General features: G+C 47.6%; 8 protein-coding genes across 8 annotated transcripts; 2 read left to right on the top strand and 6 right to left on the bottom strand.

Moving 5' to 3' along the window:
* Positions 1–1152: 1152 nt before the first annotated feature.
* Positions 1153–2460, bottom strand: FMAN_11631 (uncharacterized protein; the record flags this gene model as incomplete). Its single annotated transcript, XM_041834469.1, has 1 exon — positions 1153–2460. The coding sequence occupies one exon, from the start codon at positions 2458–2460 to the stop codon at positions 1153–1155; it is 1308 nt and encodes a 435-aa protein (XP_041684730.1).
* A 1465-nt stretch (positions 2461–3925) lies between these two features.
* On the bottom strand, positions 3926–4687 carry FMAN_11630 (uncharacterized protein; the record flags this gene model as incomplete). Its single annotated transcript, XM_041834468.1, has 1 exon — positions 3926–4687. The coding sequence occupies one exon, from the start codon at positions 4685–4687 to the stop codon at positions 3926–3928; it is 762 nt and encodes a 253-aa protein (XP_041684729.1).
* A 432-nt stretch (positions 4688–5119) lies between these two features.
* Positions 5120–6954, top strand: FMAN_11629 (uncharacterized protein; the record flags this gene model as incomplete). The annotated part of the gene is made up of 3 exons (XM_041834467.1): positions 5120–5324; positions 5381–5787; positions 5839–6954. The coding sequence occupies 3 exons, from the start codon at positions 5120–5122 to the stop codon at positions 6952–6954; spliced, it is 1728 nt and encodes a 575-aa protein (XP_041684728.1).
* Positions 6955–7118: 164 nt separating this feature from the next.
* FMAN_11628 (uncharacterized protein) lies at positions 7119–7513 on the bottom strand (the record flags this gene model as incomplete). Its single annotated transcript, XM_041834466.1, has 2 exons — positions 7119–7428; positions 7482–7513. 2 exons carry the CDS (start codon positions 7511–7513, stop codon positions 7119–7121), a joined length of 342 nt encoding a protein of 113 aa, XP_041684727.1.
* Positions 7514–8674: 1161 nt separating this feature from the next.
* On the bottom strand, positions 8675–9394 carry FMAN_11627 (uncharacterized protein; the record flags this gene model as incomplete). The annotated part of the gene is made up of 1 exon (XM_041834465.1): positions 8675–9394. The coding sequence occupies one exon, from the start codon at positions 9392–9394 to the stop codon at positions 8675–8677; it is 720 nt and encodes a 239-aa protein (XP_041684726.1).
* Positions 9395–10307: 913 nt separating this feature from the next.
* On the top strand, positions 10308–11651 carry FMAN_11626 (uncharacterized protein; the record flags this gene model as incomplete). The annotated part of the gene is made up of 2 exons (XM_041834464.1): positions 10308–10600; positions 10652–11651. The coding sequence occupies 2 exons, from the start codon at positions 10308–10310 to the stop codon at positions 11649–11651; spliced, it is 1293 nt and encodes a 430-aa protein (XP_041684725.1).
* Positions 11652–12358: 707 nt separating this feature from the next.
* Positions 12359–14167, bottom strand: FMAN_11625 (uncharacterized protein; the record flags this gene model as incomplete). Its single annotated transcript, XM_041834462.1, has 3 exons — positions 12359–12927; positions 12974–13315; positions 13369–14167. The coding sequence occupies 3 exons, from the start codon at positions 14165–14167 to the stop codon at positions 12359–12361; spliced, it is 1710 nt and encodes a 569-aa protein (XP_041684724.1).
* Positions 14168–14716: 549 nt separating this feature from the next.
* FMAN_11624 (uncharacterized protein) lies at positions 14717–17024 on the bottom strand (the record flags this gene model as incomplete). The annotated part of the gene is made up of 4 exons (XM_041834461.1): positions 14717–15868; positions 15925–16519; positions 16572–16610; positions 16663–17024. 4 exons carry the CDS (start codon positions 17022–17024, stop codon positions 14717–14719), a joined length of 2148 nt encoding a protein of 715 aa, XP_041684723.1.
* Between the last annotated feature and the right edge of the window lie 453 nt (positions 17025–17477).

Raw genomic sequence — 17477 nt, 5'->3', positions numbered from 1 at the left:
TAGTTCTTAAAATAGCTTCAAAGTGGCACGGTATCAAACGAAAGTGGCGGGGTTTGCTTGGACGGCTTGAAGCATCATTTATGTGCCAGTGAGGCTTTACGTCAATCCCGATATACCCGATCGGCGATACCCGAGTCAGCTTCGGCACGCCACATCGTGATACAAAGGGCCGTGCCATCGTCAGCACTAGACGCGATTGAAGCTTTCTGGAGCTAGGTCTCGTTGAAATCAAGCTTTTTTCTGTTCCACCGCTTGGATTTGGGCTGCGGTGTTACTTACCTAGAATCACGCGGCCTGTTGATCATGAATATCCCCAAGGTTGTAGCACTTTTTTCATCTATGAAGTGTTCCGTCATTCCACAAACCTGTGAGTACCAAAGCGGAAGCTTGAGCAATGATACGTGCTGCGACCTATTACTGGGTTACACCTAAGCTTTGGGATCTGACCCCCGTTTCCTTCGTAGGAAAGCCTGGAGCAAGACAATATCTAGAACAGTCTACAGCGCTCCACATATTATCCAACCTTTCCAGTTACACAAGACTAGTTCCACGTTTATCATGATAATAAGGACTTTCCATATGGTTATATTTCATAAACATAGCCAGCCTATGTTCCGAGTGCCGTTTGAGTGCTGTGATGTTATGGGGCAAAACAAGAATTAGGACCAATACTGCCGGTTGATTGACAGTTAAAGCTTATGAAATCTCAACCAGACATATCAACCCAACACACTGAAAAATGCCAATCAACCTCAGGTTTCCAAAGGCAATATGCACATAGCCTCAACAAAGATAAGGCATGTCAAGGTAAACACTGCTGTTTTCAGGCGGTTCGAACAACGGTCCAGTCTAAAAAAGGTGTCGTTCTCCAGTATCATTTCTCTTTGTTAAACGTGCCACCGGCCCGAAGGTTCAATATGCATGATATATCAATATCAAGAAAGCTGGGTGCGAGGGCTCCTGCAAGGTAATCGAGAACATTCAATACTTTATAGAAGAATTTGATGGAAGATCAATGTTGAAATCATGGAACGCTGCATAAAATTGGTCTATCTATGTGACAAAAGAAACTAAATGATAGAATGGTATCCCCGCTCCCGGTATATATAAGTGACGGTATTATACAAAAAGAAAGACAAAAAGTAGAAAATCTCATGCTGATTGTGGTGCTTCCTTCTCCTTATGCCGATCCCCTAAGTGTATTTGAGTAAATAGCTGGCTGGGGTTCATGTTCGCGAATTGAAGTAGCGCGATTGATCTCCGAACGGGGATGCCTTTGCTGGGTATGCAGATATAAAGTTTCGAAGTAAGCGATTCATCTGGGCAGAACTTCTTAAAGTATGCTGCTTTGCCTGTCACGGGCACTGACTGAATCATCTGGTTGTAGCCATCCTTCCAGAGCCGTGACACAAGCTTCGATGACCCCGTGACCTCTTGAACCTCGTCGAGGGGCTCGATTCCAAGACTCATGTAGCCCACGTCGGAAGCTTTGAGCATCTCCATGGCAGTGACAACAAGCAGATCTGAAATTCCTCGTGGTGCATCTTGGGATGCGATGCAAGGATCGAGGTGGTATCCTCTCTCTGCGCCAAGTTCTCGTAGCGTCGCTAGTCCGTTGATCTTGCCGTCGCGGTCGGAAGTGTATAAGAAAATTGTGGATTCGGGGAGAGAGAAGAGATCGTAGACAGTGACAAAAGCCTGTGAGCCATCTCCATGCTTCCGGTTTCGGTCCTCCCTCCAATCGTCGTAAAGCTCCTGCAGCTGTCGTTCTAGCTCGGGATCTGTCTCATTTACAGCGGGACTATAAAAGTTCATTGTGACACCGCCACGTTTTGGGTCGAGAAGCTGCTTGTTCTGGGAGAGGATGCGTTTGCCTGCTTGCTTGCGGAGGACCTTGTTGGTTAGAGGGTTGAGGACGGCTTCGTGGCCGAAATGCATCGTCGCCCATCCTTGTTGGTGTGCGTACTTGGCAAACTCTTCGCTAATACCGACGAATGCAAGTGATAGACCGCGCGCCCAGCGATAACGGCGAAGCTCACTGAATAGCGCTTGGCGATGGAACTCTGAGCATAGTGGATCACCAGCGACGACTACGGTCCTGGCGTGAAGTTTGTAGATCAAGGATCCATAACCCTTCTTGCTAACAAAGACTTTGTATGCTGGGTCAAGGATACCCATGTGAGATGTTTGGGCATATGATTGGTAGTCATGTTTGAAAGCTGCCTTTGTGGCCGTGTTGTCGGGGCTGTTCCTTTGGCGGTCCTTCTGTAGTTGGTGAGGGCATTTTATGTGCGACAGGGTTTTGGCAGCGTCATAGGTCCTTGAGATGATACCCTCGTCTGGAAGAACAGTCGATGGAGCTGTGGATGCTGATACGATAGAGATGTCTGTCTGGGAGTGTTGGTATGTTGATGAGGATGCGGACTCTACGTCGGAGTACAGCATGTCGTGTCTCTCCATGGTTGGGATGTTGACGTGGAAACAGTTAGGGATTGGAAGTGCTTGTTTGCAGCAGAGCTGTCGGGTAAGGGGATAACTGCCGTTTATAAGGTTAAGTTTTAGGCTGCGAACACAAGTGATGAATGAGAACTGTCGGGTATGAGTTTATGCCTTAATTCTGGATAAACAACAAGCTAAGTGTCAGGGCTATCGTACTTATAAGTCGACCAAGGACGGCACCTGTGTCAGCCCTGGCACCCGGAGCTGCGTCACAAAGTAGCAGTCCATGGCTGGGCATTCTCCATCCCGTAACCTCTAAAGAATTAAACTCAGCCCTGCTGTCTCGTAAAACTCGTAATAGTGAGGCTCAGCCATTCTGCAATCTCAGGGTACGATTCTGGAGGCTTCATTAGCTCGAGGGTTCAGACAATGTTGAAAATGTACGACCTGGCCAATTAGAATTCGGGGGTGATGTGGTCTTACTTGCCGATTATCCGACGGCATCAACCCAGACTAGACAATATCGCGCGCGGACCCCGTAAACTGATCTGCTGAGCTTGCAGGGGACTACGGGGTACCCTACGCTAGAAAGATGCGCTACTTTTGGGGAGCAAGAAAGCTTCTGACAGTGAACCTAGCTGCCAAAAAGTCTGGACCAAGGGGTCCACGAAAATAGCAAAGAGTCTACCGTGATTCTTTTGTCTCTTTGAGTAAAAGTTAGATGCTTTCTTACCTGCCCCGGGCTACGTAGCACCCTCGCGCAATGGGACTCAATTCGGGGAAAAGGGCTTTCGGGGTCCTTGAATTGCGTTGCCTCGACGGCATGTGAACTCATTTAATTAATTCTTATGCCTAGAGAGCGGGTAAGCACTGCCTTTTTCTCCGAGATTCATCAGGCTAGTCCAATCATCTCGATCACGGCTGATGCCTTGGTCCCGACCAAAAGCTCGCCAAACACTTTTGTTTGCCAGCTAAAACAAGACTCAGCCTCAACGCCAGCACCACTTACTTCATATGGGCCATCAGGGCTTGGTCTGGACCTTTAACACGTCATAAGAGGCTAGCAATGGAACAAAAGAATGTCACATTTCAGTTTTAGAAATCTCCCTGAATGGCCCAACGCCCACTTTCTCACGCCCCATGCCAATGGCTGTAGCGCGTTTTTGGCCAACCGGCACTGGACTCCAGTGATTACTACGCGCAGCTCCCCATTCTGCTGCGCAAACCTCAATGCGGCGCCCAGATAACAAAAGTGCCCATTTCCCATTCATTTCACAGCCCTCCTTGATACAAATTTGTCAGTCTTGGTTACAACAACATCTTATTAATTCCCGACATTACTCAGTCGTTGCGTCTTCGAATGAGAACACAGCAGGATCAACTGTTGTGATCAACGAAATTGGTGCCGGTCGCGGCAAGCGGTGAATGAGAATGAGCTTGGCTGCAATCCCCAAGGTAGATACAAACAAGTCTCTCAGTCTAGCATCTAAAGAACAGCCTTTAAAAACGCTATCGCATCATCCATGCCCTGAGGTGAATTAAACCAGTGTCCTCCGCTGCCATACTCCCTCCAAGTCACATTCGCTCCGAGACCTCTCAGAATCTCACACTGCCTCCTGCCCCAATCCACCAATACTAACGGATCATCGACGCAATGTTCCAAGAGCATAGGCGTGTTCTTGAGGACGTCGCTGTGCGTCGGGGAGGAATCGAGTTGAAGTGTCTTGCGCATCTCATCGAGTGATCGCCCGGCAAACGGGCAACGGCCGCTGAAGCCAATAAAGGCGCCCAATTTTTTGTCTGGGGTCGGGATGTCGAGGTTGAATAAAGTGTGCACGCTCGTCGCAGAGCCCATGCTGATGCCCATCAAAATGACCTTATCCCACCTCCCGCCCAAGTCATTTGCTTCTTTGGCCAGAATATCGCGAATTATGGGCACGACTTCTTTGAGCCCTTCTGCCTGGAGATCTTCATTTTCCGACAGATTCCTCACGTTCCAGACATCGAACCACTGATTCCACACGTCGGGTGAACTGGCGCATTTTCTTTTAGGTGCTTGGGGAAATACCCATCGAAAAGAAGGGAAAGCGTCGGCAAGCGTGCGGCCTTGGGAGTCGCGCGAGTATTGGAGTGAGCTGGAGAAGTTGGCAGCGTTATCTCCTCGACCGTGCAGGAACACGACGGTGTGAGAGTGCGTTTGGCCTTGTGCTGGCGGCACTGTGATGCTGGTGAGAGGAAGAGAGCCCATTGCGTTAATGAAGAGAGGAGACTCGATGATGAAGTCGCTGATGAAGTGAAAGTTACGTGAGCGAGTTGTTTATAGGTGATGTGATGCTGCCTGGAGGAGGGCGTCCCACTTTAATGTCCAAATATCCAATGATGGCATCTTTCTTGCCGCGCGACATCCACCCTAGACAACGTCTTCTCTCAAAACATTTCGTGCGCCGAACTTCACCTGCACTATCAGTAGCTCCAAAAACAGCTGCCATTGTAGTACTACAGGGTAGTGTCTATGAATCAACGATACAGACATCTCAGCCAAAAGCAAGATCCTAGGACACAGTGAGGGCAACGATTATTTTGCCTGTCCGTGTTGTTTTGGCGTTGTTTACCTTTCTGGCCATGGGGCTGAAGCCTTGTTTGATCTCTTAACCTTATCACAGCCACAGATACAGAAATCATGAGTCCTTCGTCACCAGACGTACACAAAGCACCCGACTTAGTGGATCATATCTCACTTGAGCATCCGGCTCCAGCTTTGTTACGCGCCTACATTCTCGAGGCTGTTCAACCTCAGGTGGCTGCAAATTACGTACAACACCGGCTGAGTGCCGACGAACATGCCAGTTCTCTGGTTGCTGATTGGATTTATGTTATTGATTCAGGTTAGTATCTTCTCTCCGCTTGAGATAACGCCACTCACTTACTCGACCGGATGTAGTCATCTCGGGCACGCATCCACGAGCCCCCTCGCATGATGAGATCAATGCCATCAAAAAGCGAGACGGACGTATCTGCTGCGTGACGGGCAAACAGGGTAGCCTCTGGGACCCCTTGGTAGTCGCCCCGGTATTACCTGTACCCTCTGCGTGGCTCAAAGGGGAGGTCAGTTCGTTTTGTTTCTGTCGCTTATACATACCCTCACGTCTAACGCTAAGACTAGCCACGTATTGTGAAGCTCCTAGAAGCATTCTTTGGCCTTCAATACTTCGATTGGTGGCGTCTCTTCATCGACAGAGCCGAGATATATTCACCTTATCATACCCATTGGCTTGTCCGTCGGAGCGTGCAGGACTCCTTCCAGCGCGGACTCGTCAAATTAATGCGATTTTCTTCATCCATGATCGAGTTAAGAGGTATTGTCCAAAAGAGAACATCAGTCCTAATAACAGTGGCTAGTTCAGAGTTGAGCATGTTCGTGTTGATGATGAGCAACCTGTCGATGTGAACGGCCCTATTGCTTTGCTGGGTGACCATTCGCGGCAGGGAATCGATAAGGTCGATGCACGGTTAAATGGTTCCCACGCCCGATTCTCCAGAAGTCTCCAGCTTGTGAATCTTGCAAGGACCATCGCCCCTGGTCTGGTCTCCGAGCCGAAAACCACCAAATATGCCCCCCAACAGCAGTCCCCAGTCCGCATGCGTTCAAGTAATCTTGGCCTGGGACACACATTCGTACGCCCAATAATACTTTTGTGGCGGTTATTTACATCAAAAATTCGTATTACGGCCTACGATCTGTTGCGAAAGCTGGGAAGCTGCTTCTACAGAAAAGATGGAGATGCGCAAGTCCAGAAGTTACCTTTTGGACTATACCTCAAGTTTAACTCCAACCTGGATACTCTGAGGAACGAGTATAATGCCCTCCAGATCTTGGAACAAAAGACAACAATTCCTGCGCCACGAGCCTTAGATATAGTGTGCCAGAACAATGACGAGGATGATTCGAGTTATCTCCTCATGACTAGGGTTCCAGGCACACCATTGGCGATATGTCGGGATGCGCTTTCTGACCAAGACTACGCCAACCTCTCTGTTCAGCTCAAGGATTGTGTGTCACAAATGCGGGACATTCCCAAGCCGGCCAATCATAATATGGCTATCTGCAATACCTTGGGTGAAGCCTGCCGCGATCCGCGCATTCGAGATTGGTCTGCCGTCGGACCCTTTCCAGATGAAGCGTCGTTTAGCCAAAATCTACGCTTCTCTGACGAGCCCAGCCGACGTGGGCACCAGATTTGTTTTACCCACGGAGACCTCAATCCTCGAAACATTATGGTGGAGCGGATTAGCAATTCTGCTGGAGTTAGAGGATGGCAGTTAAGTGGAATTATAGATTGGGAAACAGCGGGATACTATCCTGAGTATTGGGACTACACTAAGAGCATGTTTGAAAGCTTTCGGTGGCCAAGGAGACATAACGAAATGATGTCTGACGTGTTCAGCGAGTTTGGTGATTATAGCGAGGAATTGGCGGTAGAGAGGCGGGCTTGGGAGTCAGGAGACGGAATTTAAATAACGAGTGAATTTAGTATAACGATTGTGACTACTTTGAATGACCCATATGTTGAATATGCCATTTCACCCTCATATCGACCATCCGGATTTCTTTGTCAGTAGCTCGTGCAACCTTCTTCCGTAGATGATGTCATTTGTCAGCTTCATGAAGCATATGCCACTCAGACGATGAAGACGGCAACAACACCATTGAGGGTACCAATGCATTCACCATCAACGACGTTGCCAGTGAAAGGGCTGCTACCATCAGCGTGGTTGCTAAACCCACGGACTGCAGGTTTCAGAGTCAGCATAGAGGACAAATAGGGATCGAAGGTGAGAAACACACAAGCGAGGTTATCTCCGTTGGAGTTGACAAACAGACCACCACGGGAGCCTGAGGGACCACCGCTATGGAATGTGCCGCCCTGGTTTGGGTCAAAGTCAATGAAGCGAGACCCGATGAAGTTCTGGCATCCAGTGTCGGAGTAACTAAAATTTGGTTAGATAATCCGACACACTGTGATAAATGCAGGCGAACTGACAAGTTGACCTGGACAGAGGCAGCCATAGCCATCGTGGCCAAGGTGGCAGTAGAGAGAAGGTTACTAAACTGCATATTGAGGTAGATCTCTTCGAGTGATGAATCTTTGTGGTTGTATGGGTATTTGTCCGTGTGAATAAGGTTATGAAGTGTGGAATATCATGACAAGTCCGGGGATCCGCGAACCTTTATATATCTGTAAAGTTCCCACCTGCTTTTCCAATCGTAGGTCACTGGGGGCTCAACGGAGACAATTCTGCACCGACAGCCAACACAGCCATAAAGCAACGTGCTCATAAGCGGAAAGTGTTACATCCGAGTCACAAAAGTTCGTATCATGAAGTCATACGCCATAGATTAAGTCGGACCCTCGGGGAGGCTACTCAGGACAAGTCTCATTAAAATGTGAGCCATGTGACTTATTCTAGGACTTCCAGCTCCTGAACAGTCGTGTGTATCTATTTGGTAGCCATGCCTGATGCATTGAAATTGGGGTTCTGCGGACTCCGCAATCATCAGATGTGTCAGGAGAAGTTGTCGTATGCTATCATACTAGCTACTGGTTCAATTACCACCATATGATGGGTAGCGACGCGTGGCTCAGTGAGGTTTCCGTTCAAATGCATAATTTTAATTGGCTCCTCTACAGTACGAGGTTAAATGGTGAACGGAAACCGGCACTTGTTACGCTCCCATCTTATTCAGTACTCAATTAGTAGGGTTGCGTTTGTGCCGTTACAGCTGTAGACTCATAACGTTATGTTTGTAAGCTACGTCACTATTTGGTGACATAGATCGAGGCTGGTACGAGGACGACTTCCCTATTTGCTAAGACCATACTCGGAAGGTCAGGGAAAGTCTGGGGTTGGCGATCTTGTAAGCCAGCATAAGCGGCTAGAAGCTGAAAGCGAAGGCTTGTAACCCACCGCTGGCCGTCAATTACCCCAATACTCAGGATTCTGATATACCACTCATAGGATGTCACAGATCGACATATAAGCGGGGAGCATAAGCGGCGACTACCTATAGGTCGGAGGGGAAGCGGCCCGAGACGGAACAATGATGGAGAAAGGCTGCTGAAATCGGAGACTTTTCAGGTAACTAAACGGGTTTATTATTAAATCCGCCGCATGAACTCCGCATAGTGTACTCTATCGTAACTTGGTGCTTTCTCTAATGTGACAGTCGTGCTATCTAAGAATCGTAGTACTTAAATATGTGAGTAGCTGTCTGTTTTCCCTTCGAATCATATCTTTGAGGCAAAACACTGAATAGACCATCCGCATCCCGAGGTTCATAGTCCAGGGTTGAGGCAGCCTGAACAAGCACAGGCAGACCATAATTCTCTTTGAGCCAATAGGCCACCATATCCATAGCGGCTACAGCACCAGATCCAGTCCAAATGTTCTCATCAATGATCCATTTTCTCTCTCTTGTCCAGTTGACCTGAGGCCAACGGTTGCGGACCCAATCGAACTCGATGTTGTTGACAGTAGCTGTCTTCCCATTCAAAACACCCGTGGATGCGACAAGGCTAGCTCCGGTGCAGCTTGTAAAGAGCAACTTCCTGGCAGCGACATGTTTGCAAATGAAGTCGGCGTGCTTTGGGTGCAGATCGAAGTTGCCGAGGTAAGGTCCTGGAACAAGTAAGACGTCAAGCTCAGGACAGTTATCTACAGTGGCTGTAGGGATGATAGTCATCTGGCCGGTGCCGAGCTTAACGGGATCTCTTGTAACGCCAATATGGTGGAACATGAATTGCGGCGCCTGTGAGATGAGTTCATCGCTAACGGGGCCATACTCTCGATTAATACGAAATGCCGTCTTGTTGGCCGAGTTGAGGAGGTCCATGGGACCGCTGGCATCAATTACTTGATAGGCAAAGGCCAAAATGCCAAACTGAACGGTAGCCATGACTATAGTCAATGAAAGATATATGCCTCAGCATATCTTTGGGTAAGTTGATAAATCATAGAAAATTGATAGGACTATGGCAAGGCCTATTTATGACCAAGATCGTTGTAGGGTACCATATTGAATGGGGCTGATGATAACGTGGAGGTTTACAAAGTTTCGACCAGCGACTCCAGGATTACAAATGCTCCAGGTGCCTAATATCCGTGATCGTTCGGATACAGTCCTGGGAATCAGTTGGAGACTTGACTGCTTTGCAATTCCTTCCATGCAGATCGATTGCTGCTGGAAAGGTGTGCTGAAGTTTATTTGTACTGGCAAGAAGAACTGTAAGACTTAGCAGGCATCCCTACGACCTTGTGTATAGATCTTACACGATTTGCGCTGGGTTGCGTTTCTCGTTTGATATATACGAAGCACTTAATCTGACAGTCGAGGAGGTAATGTATGCGCAATTATTGGGTGTCGCAGTGATTTATATCCGGACAGCCTCGGATACAGCGCCGGGAACATCGTCAGCCTTCGAATGAGAAAATTCGATACTAAAAAGTCGCTTACAAACATTTTAGAAGAAGATCGTCGTCTGAGCTACCAAGGATGGAGAGAAGTGCTGTAATCTACTACCATTCGAGTATGGTTTGTCTTGCCAGCAGAAGGGCGCTGATTACTCATATGGATTACTCAATGCCCATGACGTCGGTAAAATTACCCAATCAACTCTCTTGGTGCCACGTCAACATAAAAGAAAACCATCAAACCCTTAGAGCACTCGTAAAGGAGGTGAAGTGCTTATAAATCAGAAAGGACGGCGAGGAAGTATCTGACAAGGTCAAATCATCATAGAATAAATGTATAAGAATGTATCATCTGAAAAACAGACACTGATTCAATCTGTCTTTCGTCAAAAGTCATCATGCGGTGCCTTCATGTACTTATCCTTTCCGTTGGCCCTCTCTTTTGTGCTGCTTCAGAGCCGTTCTCGCTGCCAAACGTCAATGCCACCTTTGCCAAGAATCCTAAGCCATTCCAGATTCATGTTGAACGAGACTTTATTGAGGACACCCGGCAGCGAGTTGCTCATACAAGGTCACCATTGTTCATAAATTTGCCAAGCGATGGCCCTGGGGTTGAGAACTTCACAAGCGTTCGTGACTTCTGGGTGAATGAGTATAATTGGAATGCGACGGAAGCTTCTATCAACAAGAGGTAAGGATTATAACAACAGATATTTCAACACGACTACTGATACTTTCAAAGATTCAAACAGTTTACGACTATTGTTGAGCCTGAGATCGATAACGCCACCCACTCTGTACCGCTGCATTTCGTACATCACCGCTCACCCAGGTCCGACGCGATACCATTGCTGTTCATTCACGGATGGCCAGGGTCCTTCCTCGAAGTAGGTAACATTATCGGAGATCTAACAAACCCACCAAATGCATCTGTACCAGCATTTCACGTCGTTGCGCCTTCGATCCCAGGCTTTGGATTCTCTCCCGCACCGGCACAGCCAGGCTTTGGTCCCACAGCGGCTGCTTTTGCATTCAACGAACTGATGCTTCAGCTTGGCTACTCCAGATACGTCATTCAAGGCGGAGATTTTGGTGGTGTCATACTTCGCTACCAAGCCCACCATTTCCCAAAGAACGTGATCTCGGCTCTCAGCAATTTCTGGATTATCCAGCCCAGTAATAACGACCTTCGTCGTCTGGCACAGGGAGAAGCAACGCCTGATGAAACTGCATACATCAAGATTATAGAGAACTACGAGAACCAGGGATCTGGATACCGACTCATCATGTCCACGGAGCCACTCACCGTCGCATATGGTATGACGGACTCGCCACTTGGGAACGCCATGTGGATGTATTCCATCATGAGTAGGGTCATTGACCCAGCTATCATGGCATGGACTCCCGAGGAGATCATTACTTGGTCCATGATGTATTGGATCCAAGGTCCATACGGTGGCATGCGGTTCTATAAGGAAGTTCAAAATGATGGGGGTTTCGAAACACTAGATTTTGGTACCCTGCCCCTTGTAGAGATTCCAGTCGCTATCAGTCAATTCCCTTACGACTTGACTTACCGTATGCCGTTGGACTGGGCAAAGCGGGGAGGAAATGTTCTAAAGAGAACAGCACATGGCCATGGCGGCCATTTCGCTGCTTACGAGGTCCCTGCTCTGCTGCTCCACGATATCTGGTCTTGGTTTGGAGATAAGGAAGCTTCGGGAACAGAGGCATTTAACTAAGCCAATTAATCAAGCAGTGACAAAAGCTTGCATAGTCATCAGTACCTCAAATAAATTAGCCCATGATCATCGCAATCGAACTTCTGCCATGTGTCCACGACGGATGAAGCATCTACTGTCAAGTCTTCATGATGCAGAAATGACAGCCCATAGCTGCTACGAGGTCAAGAGTAATGTCGAAAAGTCAGCTCCTATCTGTACCACTCTACGTAACTCCCAGCCACAAGACACGTGGAAGGTTACTGAAAAATGGCTGACTATGCGGTGTAAGTATCTTGACTTTCCCGGAACATCGTAGATAATAGTGCTAGAGCAATTAGCTTCATGCTGTAGCGAATGGTTAGTCACTGTGGTATAATGTCTAAGTTGTTAGCTAGGTGGATCATTTGCAGCTGAGACTTATGGCCGAGAGCTTAAGTCAGCATAAAGAACTTAGTGCTGAAGCAGATATAAGAGTATGTGAATATATTAGAGAGGAGAAGTTTCTGTCCAAGTATTTATAGATCTAAGAGTAAAAACACATCATTATTTTGCACACCTTCCAGAAAAGCTCTTTCCCTTCCCCAAATCCCTGCGATACAACCACGTTACTAGACTCCAAATAAGAGCCTAATGTGTATTTGTCAGTCGTAGCTTGCCAGAGCCCAGAAAATTTCAGCCAGTCTCCATCCGTTGATATCGCAAAGAAAAGCGAATTTGTCTTAAGATCAAGTAGCGAACTTGCTGAGGGCTCGTAGCTTCGCACCATAGAAGAACAAGATCCACATGCCAAAGATGCCAATGACGCTCAGACCTCCTAGAAGGCTTGTGCCTTTTGCAAATCCAAGGTTCTTGTAGAGTGGGTGAGCAAAAAGAATACTGCCGCTGGCTAAAGCACTTCGAAAAAAGTCGTTGGCTGCGAATAAAGAAGCAGAATATTGAGGGTAGGTCATGGGGACATAGAGAAACACTACTTGCAGCACTGTGAAGATTGAGCCAGCATAGATCGTTACTCCAATGACTGGCACGATCCAGTGTATTGACGCCCTAGCCGTCCATGCAAATATGAATAGGCCAACAGTCGGGCCGAAGCAGGCAGCAAGTCCAGGCGAGAGAACCTCCTCTTGTTGAGCGATGCCAGACTTCTTCATTCGTGGTATGAGCACGTAATACAGATATAGGCCATAGAAAATGATAGCCAAGGTGCACCCGACGGCGATGCAAATGAAGACAAGGCCAACTTCTCCAAGAGTCATGCCATAATAAACGGGAAAGACTAACGGGAAGACCTCAAAGTCTATATGGTCAGGTGTGAATGGAGAGCAGAGGCACATACTACTTACAAGAATAGTATATGGCGTAGAGAATAGCCGAGTATATCTGTACAAATAAAACTGCTGGATCTTTGACGGTGATCTCTAGAGGCTTGATCAAGGCCTCTACAGCTATACCTGAGACTGTAAGATGTGCCTGATCGATCTCGCTTTGGGACTGAAACCTCTGACTACCGGCAAATCGGCGCAGTCTTTCGGCTCGGCGAAGGAGGATGTTAGGGGCGCTGGTTTCTGGCATGAAGATGAACAGAGCAATGAGTACTGGCGCTGAGACCCAAATTGACTCATATAAGGACCAACGCCACTCTTTTGCTGTAACGGCATATGCACTAATCAAAGGGCCAAGGGATGCTGCGGAGCAATCAGTATATCTCCAAGAAAGCTAAATTTTCTGAAACACTTACGACCGCACGACATAGCACCAACCCAAGCAATCATAGCGAGGGGCATATGTATCATCCCGTACATATCACCCAACGACGCACCGCCTGAGGCTAAGCATGGAGATCCGAAGAATCCCTGCAAAAACCGTAGGATGACGAGTCCTGGAAATGAATCGACCAAGGCGGTGGGAATCGAAATGGCGACGAAAATACCGAAGGTGATAATGTAGACGGGATTACGACCGATACGAGGGATTTCTCCGAGGGGAGAGAATAGCAACGGACCTATGCCGTAGCCTAGAACGTATATAGCCAGACCGAGTGATGCTTCAAGGTTGCTGACTCCAAACTTCTTCTTAACACCCTCAACAGAGGGTGAGTATATAGCTGAACTGAGATAAACAACGAACGTGTAGAAGCAGATGATCAAGCCAATAAGGCCTCGACTTAGGTTCGACCAGTTCTGCGGATTTTCGGGGTCTTGGTCAGAGTACCAGCCAACTAGAATGATTCCGTTCTCAGTAACATTGGGCGTGGCATCAGCAGGCCCGTTAGTGTCTAGGACTTTGCTCTCGAGATCTTGGCCTTCCATGATATTCTGATCGGGTATCGGATCAACGATGGTCGAGGGGGTGTCAGTCCCAGTGTGGCATGCTGTTCTGACATCGGCACTATTGAGTATGTCATTCCAGGCAGCAGGTAGTTCAAATTCTGGGTATTCTTCTGGATATTTGAACAGGCGATTATTGGTAGCGAATCTGAGAATTTGTCCCAGAGGTGCGTCTCGGATAGTGTCGCGGAGAGAATTGGTGGCTCTCATTATTTCTGTCTGGTTCCCAGTCTGGCCTTCAGGAATTTTAAGTTCTACGCTACATAGAATACTCCATAGTGTACAATAACAGTCCCGCGTTATGTAATGCTTTCCGAGTCAGTAACGTTGAAGTCCATCATGCCCATTATTGCCAATCCCGATATCGCAGGAATCGGGGATTTAGATAAGAGGTAACATAGCCGACACCTCTTGAGGAATTATGAAGCCTGTGCAATACTGACTAATCGACCAACGGGCATTCTTGTATATCCGATCACTGTCGGATATCAGAGGAAACTAATTGGAACCGAGCCATAGTCGGACTACAATTACTCCGGTATAATGTTGAGAGATTATGAATCCGCAACAGTCTAATTCAAATTCAATTGTAACTTGATTGTGAGGTCGAAGTAGTCATAGGCCTGATATCTGAAAGTACGCTTGTAGAAGGAATGTATAGGTATAGAAAAGCGTGCTGCCATAAATGATTGTATAACAATCTGAGTATCCTAAAACCCTTCGGAATAAAGATGGACCACCTAGTATTTCAGTGGTATTTCAATTCTCCGTATTCGAAGGGTCTGCTTGGCTGTCACTTGTCAAGTCAATGCACTCTTTCGCCATTGCATTTGCAGGAGGGGATGGGCTTATGCCACATCGATGCATGGGAGACCTTTGAGTCTTTGGCGGGTCAAACATTCGTCCCCGTGGCCACTTTGTTTGACTGGGTGATGATCGCCCTGCGAATACCGGTGGTCCGTCTAGAGAATTTCCTTCTAGCCGCTCAAGAGGAGAACCTGAATTTGGGAATGAAAAGATGAAATCATGCTTATGGCCCGCCGTGCTTGGCTGAGTTGTCTCGTCGTCAGAGCCCTCAGATAGCTGCGAGGACTGTCGATCAAGATTTCCAGGCCTTTCAGATCCCTTCTTGCTACTTGTTCCAGCCTTTGGTGCTTCAGGATCGCTCGGATGTTTCCATAAGACCGTCGTCTCCTCGGAAAAGGATCTTAATGAAAAGGCTGAGGTAGAAGCCACGGAAACTGCAACCTCGGACCAAGTATCGCCATCATATAAAGGGGCGTCTGAAGGGGATCTCGATCGTGATTCAGAGTTCATAGGGTTATAGTCAAAATCATGTGGATCGTCGTCATACACCTCTTCCATTTCGGATTCTTGTGTTGAGCTTGCAGTTTGTGCTGTTTCATCGCGATGACCTCGGATCAACAATTTTGCTGTTGCCTGAACTCGGTGAACGGCTTCAACTTTGGTCGTAAGCGTGAGACCATCGGCAACAATGACCTGCAACCTTTCCGTTACTGCTTTCTCAATTTGACTAGAAATCGAATTTCTCTCCATGGAACATATCTGATGCATAAGCATACCAAGGAACAGCGGTGTGACCTTTTTATGTGCCATGTCGTCCAATTCCATTCCAGTATGGGCGTCTAGGAGATCTCGAACTAGAGGCACGACCAGTCTTCGCTCTTCAATCTTCTTCTCACGAAGTGCATGTGACTCAGACGTTTGCAGTAGGTCCGTCATCGTACCAGTCTTTTGTTCGCTGTGAATATGTTTCCACTGTTCGATGTACGAGGCGATGGTAGGCTTGAAGACTCGGGTTGCCCACGTATGTGCACTATCAAGGATCATCTGAAACGCCATAATGTCTATAAGGTTTTTAACGTCGCCTTTCCAAATCGCTCGCATGACCTATCGACATTAGTCTAAGCTTTGATGGTGTATGGGTCAAGGACAGCAATACGTACATAGCCTTCTTTGCGCCTTCTTGTTAATACCTCATCTGTATCCCTTCGACTACATGGCGCATCAAAATCCTCCGCAAAATACATAAGCCAAACTGTAATGAAAGACCCAACAGTAGTAATCGCAGGAATTGGAGGGATGTGTGCATGTTTGGGAAGTCTCACAGCATATTGAGCTGTCTGCTGTACCAGGCTAATCGCACAAGCCGCGGCATTGGCGGCCTGGCAGATGACAACGCGTTCGAGCGCTTCATTCTGATCCTTTTCTCTCTTATACTCTACTACAAGCCAAGGATAGCACCGAAGGTTGGCCCCCAATGGAGACTTATCAAAGATACGGAAAGGAGACGGTTCAAGGCCAACTTTGTTCAGTCTTTGAAGTGTCCACCAGGTGAAAGGCTCCATAGCTTGGGAGTCCCCACCGTGGTTCCATTGCCGAGCTTTTGGATCTACCACTTTCGGGAGTCCGGTGTTATTATGATGGTGGTAAATCGGCAAGAAAAAGACTTGATCGGGTTTCGGGCTCTTCACTGGCCTTAATCGCGTGGTTGTTGTATTTTTATCGGGTTCAAATAAGGTCCAAATCTGATCATTGCTCCTGTTCGTCTTGGTCAAATACGCGCGTTGACAAGACTTGGTGTTAGGCATACCGTATAACCTGGTCATAGTAGTACTTGTTTCGTGATACTCTGGGAAATTCTGTAAGCTGCATTGATGTACATAATTTAGCAGATAACCCACCGTTTTGAATCTTCCTTAGATGCAGACAGAGAGTCGGTAAGCTGATCGAAGAAGCGCTTTTCGAATATTTCTCGCCAGACGGTTTCGTCATAGCCCCCACCGACTTTGCTGAGCACTTCGTGTTGAATCATCTCTGCTGCTTTACAAGTTGGATCTGAATCCAGGCCCTGTTCTACATACTCTGCCATATATTTAGATATTTTGGAAAAAGAATCCGTCTTCTCATTGACGAGGCAAGAAAAGTCCGTCAAACATCTTTTAACCTCTTCCACATGCTGTGGTAGCACAAAGCTCGATAGCAGCGGATGTGTTTCATCATAGAAGATGTTAGCTTGACCAAGACCGTAACGATTCCAGGACATATTGAATCGGACTTGCGTAGGCATGGTAGAAAGAGGGGAATGAGAGGAATAAAATAGCTCAGAGTCTTGGGCCTATGTACTGGATCAGCGAATCACCAACCACGATGCCCAAGGACCAACAGCTGGTCATGTGTGGGGAGGTCCCATAGCTCTTCACTGGCCATAAGTCCAACTTTAGGCTACTATCGCAGGTGACGAGGAATGCATGGCGGGGATACCGGCTCGCTCCCATTGTAGAACTTATCTGCAGGACACAGGGATCTTTCCCATTTCATTGGCTGACCCTTGAAAAGCCACAACCAACTGCATAACATCCTGTCCCAGGTCTTCATCCGCGTTGTCCATGTGGTGTGATATGTGGGGACAGATGCAGTCTGGTTCAAATTTGGAAGGCCTTTTGAATATACTTTAGCCACCGAGTATTGCGCAGCACATGCAGAAGTGGGATCACCT

The sequence above is a fragment of the Fusarium mangiferae genome, assembly GCF_900044065.1.
Source record: "Fusarium mangiferae strain MRC7560 genome assembly, contig: FMAN_scaffold008, whole genome shotgun sequence".
NCBI classification, from domain to species: domain Eukaryota; kingdom Fungi; phylum Ascomycota; class Sordariomycetes; order Hypocreales; family Nectriaceae; genus Fusarium; species Fusarium mangiferae.
The sequence above is the reverse complement of the archived record's forward strand: the minus strand, read 5'-3'. Positions and strand labels throughout refer to the sequence as shown.